This window comes from Fistularia commersonii, chromosome 25, assembly GCF_037954325.1.
Source record: "Fistularia commersonii isolate RoL2024-O1a breed Wild chromosome 25, RoL_Fcom_v1.0, whole genome shotgun sequence".
NCBI classification, from domain to species: Eukaryota; Metazoa; Chordata; class Actinopteri; order Syngnathiformes; family Fistulariidae; genus Fistularia; species Fistularia commersonii.
This window is the reverse complement of record NC_141308.1, coordinates 14,545,001-14,552,500: the sequence shown is the minus strand read 5'-3', so window position 1 is coordinate 14,552,500 and position 7,500 is coordinate 14,545,001. Positions and strand designations below refer to the sequence as shown.

The following is a 7,500-nucleotide window of genomic DNA, read 5'->3' as shown; positions in this document are numbered from 1 at the left end:
ACACCTGAAGACTTGCGATGTCTTCATGGCCATTGGTCACGGGTCGCCCCGCAGAGGCGTGGCGAGGCGAGGACCTGGGCCGGGTGGCGGTGGAGCAGCAGAGCCTGGACCTGCAGAGCTGCGCCGCCAAGCTGACGGCCATCAGGGAAGTTCTGGTCCGCAGACACATGAAGGTGGCGTTCTTCGGCAGGTAAGGGCGGCGGCGCCTGACCGCGGCTCCGGGCTCCGCCGACCTCGTCGCGTCTTCGCCTTCCAGGACGAGCAACGGGAAGAGCACGGTGATCAACGCCATGCTGAGGGAGCGGGTCCTGCCCAGCGGCATCGGACACACCACCAACTGCTTCCTGCGGGTGGAAGGCACCGACGCCGCCGAGGCCTTCCTGACCACCGAGGCCTCCGGCGAGAGGCGGAGCCTCGCCGTACGTCGCCCGGGGAGGAGCCTGGGGGGGAGGGGGGCTCGGACCGGCACCGATCTCTGACCTCTGACCTCTGACCTCCGCCTCAGACGGTCAACCAGCTGGCCCACGCGCTCCACATGGACCGGGACCTGGACTCGGGCAGCCTGGTGAAGGTGTTCTGGCCCAAGGGGCGCTGCGCCCTCCTGAGGGAGGACCTGGTTCTGATGGACAGGTGATTACCCGCTCATCTCCCATTGGCCGAAAATGACATCGCCGCGTAAACGTGCGACCCCCGACCTCAGCCCCGGCACCGACGTCACCCAGGAGCTGGACGGCTGGATCGACAAGTTCTGTCTGGACGCCGACGTCTTCGTCCTGGTGGGGAACGCCGAGTCCACCCTGATGAACACGGTGAGCGGCGACCTTTGACCTTTGACCTCCGATCCGGGCCCTCCCTCGGGGTTGACCCCGTGTTTCCGTTGCAGGAGAAGCTTTTCTTCCACAAAGTGAGTGAGAGGATCTCCAAGCCCAACATTTTCATCCTCCACAACCGCTGGGACGCCTCCGTGACGGAGCCCGAGTTCATCGACGAGGTCCCGCCTCCAGCCGATGCACCCCGACCCCTGACCCCTGACCCCTGACCCCCGACCCTGACCCCGACCCCTCCGATTCCTTTTCCCCAGTTAGAGACGATCCCAGACAAACCATCGAACCCAGTAGACTGGATAGAATAAAAATGACCGATGGTTTTCTCATCGCTTGTCCTCCACATTGAGCGGCGTGCAGGTGAGGAAGCAGCACCTGGACCGCTGCGTCCACTTCCTGTCCGAGGAGCTGAAGGTGCTCGGCTCCGAGGAGGCGGCGGGCAGAGTCTTCTTCGTGTCGGCCAAGGAGGTGCTGAGCGCCAGGATGCAGCGAGCGCAGGGCATGATTGAGACAGGTGAGAAGGTGGGAAGCAAAGGAGGTCCACCTGAAGGTCCTGACTGCTGACCTGTGACCAGCAGGGGGCGCTCTAGCAGAGGGATTCCAGGAGAGACTGAGGGAGTTCCAGAACTTTGAAAGGACGTTCGAGGTCAGTGATAGATGCTCGTGTGTGTGTGTGTGTGTGTTTGAGATGGGTCAGATGACCTACGTGACCTCTGACGTCCCAGGAGTTCATCTCCCAGTCGGCGGTGAAGACCAAGTTCGAGCAGCACACGGTCCGAGCCTGGCAGATCAGCGAGGCCGTCAAGGCCGTCATGGACGCCATCAACATCGCCTCGGCCGACAGGAAGTGAGAGGAGCTCGGGGATCGTCTGAAGGCTGGAAGCCTCGTCTAGCTTGACCTTTGACCTCCGACCCCACCCAGGGTCTGCTGCCTGGAGGAGCGGGAGGAGCAGCGGGACCGGCTGGACTTTGTCCGCGGGCAGATCAACCGTCTGAGCGACAGCGTCAAGGAGAAGATCGGGAGCCTGACGGAGGACGTGGCGGCCAAGGTTCGGTCCGGCCTCCGGCTCCTTCTTCATCTCCGGGTCATGGATTTGTCTTCAAGGCACGAGGGTGCGTTGTCCACGCGGACTGTACCTCTGTATCTTTGGTGCAGGTCGCCATGGCGATGTCCGACCAGATCCACTCCCTCCCTATCCTGGTGGACGAGTTCAGGGCCGACTTCAACCCCAGACCTGAAACCCTGGAGCTCTACAAGGCTGTGAGTGCAGCGTCCTGTCCGTCACCACGGTAACCTGGTGGACAACACCTCTGACCCTGCACCAAGAGGGATTGGAGGAAAAGCTGCTTAATGTGGTGTTAGGCGCAAACACACACACACACACACACACACACACACACACATACACCTGCACACTTCCTGCCTTGTAAAGATGGCAGGTTGGCTTCTGGTGTGGAGCGTCGTACTCACTGACCGCATCGAATGGCCAATCAGAGGCCGGCAGTCTGGTGACGTTACCTTTTAGCTTTAGCTCGACTTGACTGGAACCTCAGCAGAGCAGGTACATTAGAGGTACCAGGTACTACAGATATACCAAGTACTACAACGATACCAAGTACTTAAGAAATACCAAGTACTAAAGAGGTACCAGGTACTTAAGAGGTACCAGGTACTAAAGAGGTACCAAGTACTACAACGATACCAAGTACTAAAGAAATACCAAGTACTAAAGAGGTACCAGGTACTAAAGAAATACCAAGTACTAAAGCAGTACAAGGTACTAGAAAGGTATCAGGTACTTAAGAAATACCAAGTACTAAAGCAGTACAAGGTACTAGAAAGGTACAAGGTACTAAAGAAATACCAAGTACTAAAGAGGTACAAGATACCAAGAAATACCAAATACTAAAGAGGTACAAGATACCAAGAAATACCAAGTACTAAAGAGGTACCAGGTACTAAAGAAATACCAAGTACTAAAGCAGTACAAGGTACTAGAAAGGTACATGGTACTAAAGAAATACCGAGTACTAAAGAGGTACAAGGTACTAAAGAAATACCAAGTACTAAAGAGGCACCAGGTACTTAAAAGATACAAGGTACTAAAGAAATACCAAGTACTAAAGCAGTACCAGGTATTAGAAAGGTACCAGGTACTAGAGAAATACCAAGTACTAAAGAGGAACCAGCATCTAAAGAGGTACCAGCTACTAAAGATGTACCCCGGAACAAAGAGGTACCAGGTTCTAACAGAAGTACCTATTATTAAAGAGGTACCAAGTACTAGAGAAGTAACAGGTACTATGGAGTCACCAGGTACCCGGTACTGAAGAAGAAGTACCACGTACCGGGAACAAGAAGGTACTGGATACAAAAGACATACCAGTTACCTAGCGCAAAAGAAGTCGAGCGTGCCGGACACTGAAGCGGTGCTGGGCACTGGGAGCCGCCGAAGAAGATTCCCTGACGGAGACGCTCAAAGTAGTTGTGCAGAAGAGCCAGGCTTCGGGCGCAGCTGCCTGGACATCTTGCTATGCTATCACGCTAGCCGGAGGGCCTGTTTGTGTCCCCAGAAGCTGCTCCAGCACGTGGAGGACCGGCTGGTGGGCTGCCTGTCGCACCGCTGCTCCGGCGCCATCCTGAGGGACGTCCTCGCCGTACGGCGTCACATGATCGGTAGGCCGCCGCCGAGGCGCCGCCCAGCCCGCCAGCGGGGGGCGCTAACCTCCGGGTGCGGTGCGATTTCCCCAGAAAGCGTCCGGCCTCTGCTGTCGCAGTCGGTCCAGGAGCAGCTCTCCTCCCCCGTGGCCTCCTTCGACCTGACCTTTGACCTGGGCCTGGCCGGCCTGTGCGCCGACTTCCGGGAGAACATCCAGTTCCAGTTCTCTCTGGGCTGGACGGCGCTCGTCACGCGCTTCGTCGGCGCCGCCGACACCTGGCGCGCTCCGGGCGCCGCCGAGCCGGGGACGCAGGTGAGCGCCGGGCCGTGACCTCCCGACCTCCCTGAGGGACGCGGTAACCATGGAAACCTCTGTCTCGCCAGGAAGGGGCCGCCTTCAAAGAGGGGATGGTGGTTTCTATGGCGACCGGCCTGGCGTCCATCACATCGCGGGCGTCGACGGGGGCGCTGATCGTCGGCGGCCTGGTAGGCGGGGCTTCCGTTGGCGTGAGGGGCGCAGGGGGCGGGGCTTAACCTGTCGCCCGCGGCAGGTGTGGCGCTGGGTGGGCTGGCGGCTGCTGGCCGGCTCCCTGTCCCTGTACGGCCTGCTGTACCTCTACGAGAGGATCACCTGGACCGACGGCAGCAGGGAGGCGCTGCTCAAGACGCAGATCACCAGACACCTGGCCCGGCGCCTCAGGACCGTCGTCACGGCAACCAGCGCCGCCTGCAGGCAGCAGGTCCACAGGTGAGACCCCCGTCCAGGTCCAGGACCCGCAGACCCTTCACCACAAATACATGTGTGTGTGTGTGTGTGTGTCAGGGAGCTGGTCTCCACCTTCAGCCGTTTGTGCGAGCGAGTCGACCTCAGTGACGCCGAGTTGGAGGGAAACATCCGTCAGCTGAACTTCAGGATCCAGAGGCTGGAGAACATCCAGAGGAGGTCCAAGGCCTTCAGGTCAGAGGTCACTCAGCACGCCATGACATCACCAGCAGCGCGGCGGTTAAATGTGGTCTTCGCTCTCAGGAACCGAGGGACGGAGCTGGAGACGCAGCTGGAGGTCTTCTCTCTCCAGTACCTGCAGGGAAACTGAGGCGGTGGCGCCTCCTGCTGGTAAGAAGGAACACCAGCGCGAGGAGGAGGAGGAGGAGCTCCTGGACCACCTTCTGGTGTTCTGACCTCTTCCAGGAAGTGGAGACAGGAGATCCCCGGCGGGCGGAGAGTCGACATCCGCAGTCAGCGGGCCCAGGACCCACCGAGGACCCGTCAAAGACCTTCTCCGGAACCAGATGTTCTGACGAACTCGGTCGACGAGATGTTCCTCAGAAGTCGGTTGATTTTCATGGAGATGGAACGGAACTTCTCTCGAACCTTGGCTTGCGGTCGGAGCCTCCGGTTGGCGGACGCCGCAATCACGGACTCGCTGGGCCAGCAGAAGAAGTGAATCTTCATCCGGCAGGACATGAAGCCTGAAGGTCTCCCTGTCTTCTCCACGTTCCTCCCTGGATCTCACGGTTCCTCCGGTTCCAGCAGGTCTTTGTTACGGTTCATTTCCGGATTAAAGAACCAAAGCGGATGATGTGTTTCCTCTTGTGGCCGGCGGGTCGGTGGGGGGGCGGCGTCTCCAGAGGAGGCTTCAGACCTTCGACGGGGTTCTGACAGGATGAAGGTCCAGTAGCCGATGGCGGGCCGGGTCCCGTCACACAGCTGAGGTCTGGAGGACCTGAGAAGAAGCGACGAGGCCTCCGGCTTCTGTTTCAGTTTTTTATTTCCAAAAACATGGCGGGTACATGGCGGTCCTGGTCTCCACGCCGTCGGGCGGAACCAGGGAAGGTCCGAGGCCGCAGAACCTCGGACGCTCCAGGGTTCCTCACCCGCCCCTTGGAGCCGCGACGCCATTTTATACAGCAGAAGAAGAAGCAGGAGGAAGAAGACACACACCTGGTCTTTGAGGAACCTGCTAGCAACCAGGGTCGGGGTTCTAGGACAAGTTGTCATGGCTCAGAAACTGGAGGTAGAGGTTCTCACTCGCTCCCCCGGTGGAGACCTCCTCAGGCCTGGGTGGAGACCTCCTCAACCCTGGGTGGAGACCTCCTCAGGCCTGGGTGGAGACCTCCTCAGCCTTGGGTGAAGACCTCCTCAACCCTGGGTGGAGACCTCCTCAACCCTGGGTGGAGACCTCCCCAACCCTGGATGAAGACCTCCCCAACCCTGGGTGGAGACCTCCTCAGGCCTGGGTGGAGACCTCCTCAGCCCTGGGTGGAGACCTCCTCAGGCCTGGGTGGAGACCTCCTCAACCCTGGGTGAAGACCTCCTCAGCCCTGGGTGGAGACCTCCTCAGGCCTGGGTGGAGACCTCCTCAGCCCTGGATGGAAACCTCCTCAGCCCTGGATGGAAACCTCCTCAGCCCTGGATGGAAACCTCCTCAGCCCTGGATGGAGACCTCCTCAGGCCTGGAGCACATAAACTAACTAGATAAAGGGAGGAGACCAGCAGGTGGAAACTCTCGCCGGCACCAGATCCATCCAGAGCCGGCGCTCATCATCCAGTCACTCATCACTCGCTCATCCATCTCCTGCACGGCCGATCGAGCACTCGGCCGTGATCGGAGGAGAGGCCGGTCGACCCTGGACCAATGAGGGGTCACAGAGACCATGCGGGTTCTCCTCCGGACCTCCTGTGTGGACCTGGTCTGTGGGAGGAACCCGGACACCAGGAGAAAACCCAGGCCGGAGAGCGAGGAGAGAATTCATGGAGAACCCAGTGGACCCAGGAGGTTGGAGATGGAGAGAAGACTGAGGGAACCCGGTGGCACCGGGCCGAGGAACATGGAGGGAACAAGCGGGGGTGGAACAGTCAGAGAACCATCCGGAACCCCGACGGCAGAAGATGGGGAACCTGACGGAGGACCCGGTGGAGCCCGGCCTCCCGTGCATTGGAGAGGAGAAGTTTGTCCTTCACCTTCACCTTCACCTTCTCCTGCAGCTGCAGGCCAATCAGGGGGCTCAGGGGGCGGGGCCAGGCCCGGGTCTCAAGCTTCTGTCCACCAATCAGCCGCGTGCGCCAGTGACATCACGGGTGACGTCGCCACCGGATGGAACGTGGGGTTTCCTCCTTGCGGAGCAGCGGCAGAACCCGGCACGTCTGCAGGGACACGAGGGACCGGTTTTGGTGTGGGCGGGTTCCGGGTCGGGGTCCGGGTCGGGGTCCGGGTCCGGGTCCGGGTCGGGGTCCGGGTCCCGGGGAGGAGCCTGTGGTCTCAGACACGGGGTCAAAGTTCACCCTGGATTTGTGGCAGGAAGCTGAGGGGCGGTGGCGTCGCCGCGGTTCCCGGGCCCGACCCGTGGGCCCGGGCGGTCCCGGACCTCCGTCAGGCCTCGCCGGCGTCGAAGGCCCTCATCAGCAGGTCCAGGTCCCCGGCGTCGGCCGCCTGGAACAGCTCGGGCCGGTCCAGCAGCGACAGGGCGATCCTCAGCGCCGCCCAGATGTTGGTGGACATCTGCTGGTGGCTGCAGCGCCGGCTCCGTCTCTGCTGGTTCAGGGCCGTCAGGAAGTTACTGACCGCCTCCCTGCGGGCCAAAACCAGAACCGGGATCAGGACGGCATAAGCTCGGTCTAGGGTCAGGTCCGGGTCTGGGTCAGAAGCGGGTCTGGTTTGAGTCAGGTCAGGGTTATGTTTGAGTCAGAAGCGGACCGGATCCGGGCCGGGTCCGGTCCGGTCCGGTCCAGGCGGTACCTGTGCGCCCCCAGGTTGATGCAGCTGATGCCCAGGTTGTATCTGGAGCGCACGAAGCCGGGCTGCAGCTGCAGCGCCCGGCCGTACGCCTCCACCGCCTCCTGGCTGCGGCTGCCGTTGGCCAGCGTGGCTCCCAGACGGTTCCACAGCAGGTAGTCCTGGACACACACACACACACTCATGGGCACTGAGGGTGTGTGTGTGTGTGTGTGTGTGTGTGTGTGTGTGTGTGTGTGTGTGTGTGTGTGTGTGTGTGTGTGTGTGTTACCTGCGGTCTGA

General features: G+C 60.5%; 2 protein-coding genes across 5 annotated transcripts in view; one reads left to right on the top strand and one right to left on the bottom strand.

The window, feature by feature from the left end:
* The window catches only part of mfn1a (mitofusin 1a), a 5,853-nt gene extending 798 nt beyond the window's left edge, over positions 1–5,055 (top strand). The window contains exons 3-18 of one of the 2 annotated variants that reach the window (XM_086172381.1): positions 55–190; positions 257–419; positions 506–630; positions 701–809; positions 884–991; positions 1,185–1,338; positions 1,400–1,470; positions 1,550–1,671; positions 1,747–1,873; positions 1,981–2,085; positions 3,402–3,501; positions 3,577–3,797; positions 3,869–3,970; positions 4,036–4,232; positions 4,308–4,442; positions 4,512–5,055. In XM_086172381.1, coding sequence (XP_086028507.1) covers positions 55–190; positions 257–419; positions 506–630; positions 701–809; positions 884–991; positions 1,185–1,338; positions 1,400–1,470; positions 1,550–1,671; positions 1,747–1,873; positions 1,981–2,085; positions 3,402–3,501; positions 3,577–3,797; positions 3,869–3,970; positions 4,036–4,232; positions 4,308–4,442; positions 4,512–4,578 — 2,042 coding nt within the window. In that variant the 3' untranslated portion in view covers positions 4,579–5,055. Of the gene's footprint in view, positions 1–54; positions 191–256; positions 420–505; positions 631–700; positions 810–883; positions 992–1,184; positions 1,339–1,399; positions 1,471–1,549; positions 1,672–1,746; positions 1,874–1,980; positions 2,086–3,398; positions 3,502–3,576; positions 3,798–3,868; positions 3,971–4,035; positions 4,233–4,307; positions 4,443–4,511 lie in introns of both variants that reach the window. The other variant, XM_086172380.1, reaches the window with a different exon arrangement.
* A 184-nt stretch (positions 5,056–5,239) lies between these two features.
* Positions 5,240–7,500, bottom strand: part of pex5lb (peroxisomal biogenesis factor 5-like b) — a 10,755-nt gene continuing 8,494 nt past the window's right edge. Inside the window, exons 11-14 of one of the 3 annotated variants that reach the window (XR_015108738.1) lie at positions 7,490–7,500; positions 7,222–7,379; positions 5,665–7,054; positions 5,240–5,576 (exon numbers count right to left, since the gene is read on the bottom strand). The exon at positions 7,490–7,500 is cut by the window's right edge and continues 152 nt beyond it. Coding sequence is in view for 1 of the 3 variants with exons in the window: in XM_086173031.1 (XP_086029157.1) it covers positions 6,856–7,054; positions 7,222–7,379; positions 7,490–7,500 (368 nt within the window). In the remaining 2 variants the exon portion in view is untranslated. Of the gene's footprint in view, positions 7,055–7,221; positions 7,380–7,489 lie in introns of all 3 variants that reach the window. The other 2 variants (XR_015108739.1, XM_086173031.1) reach the window with 2 other exon arrangements.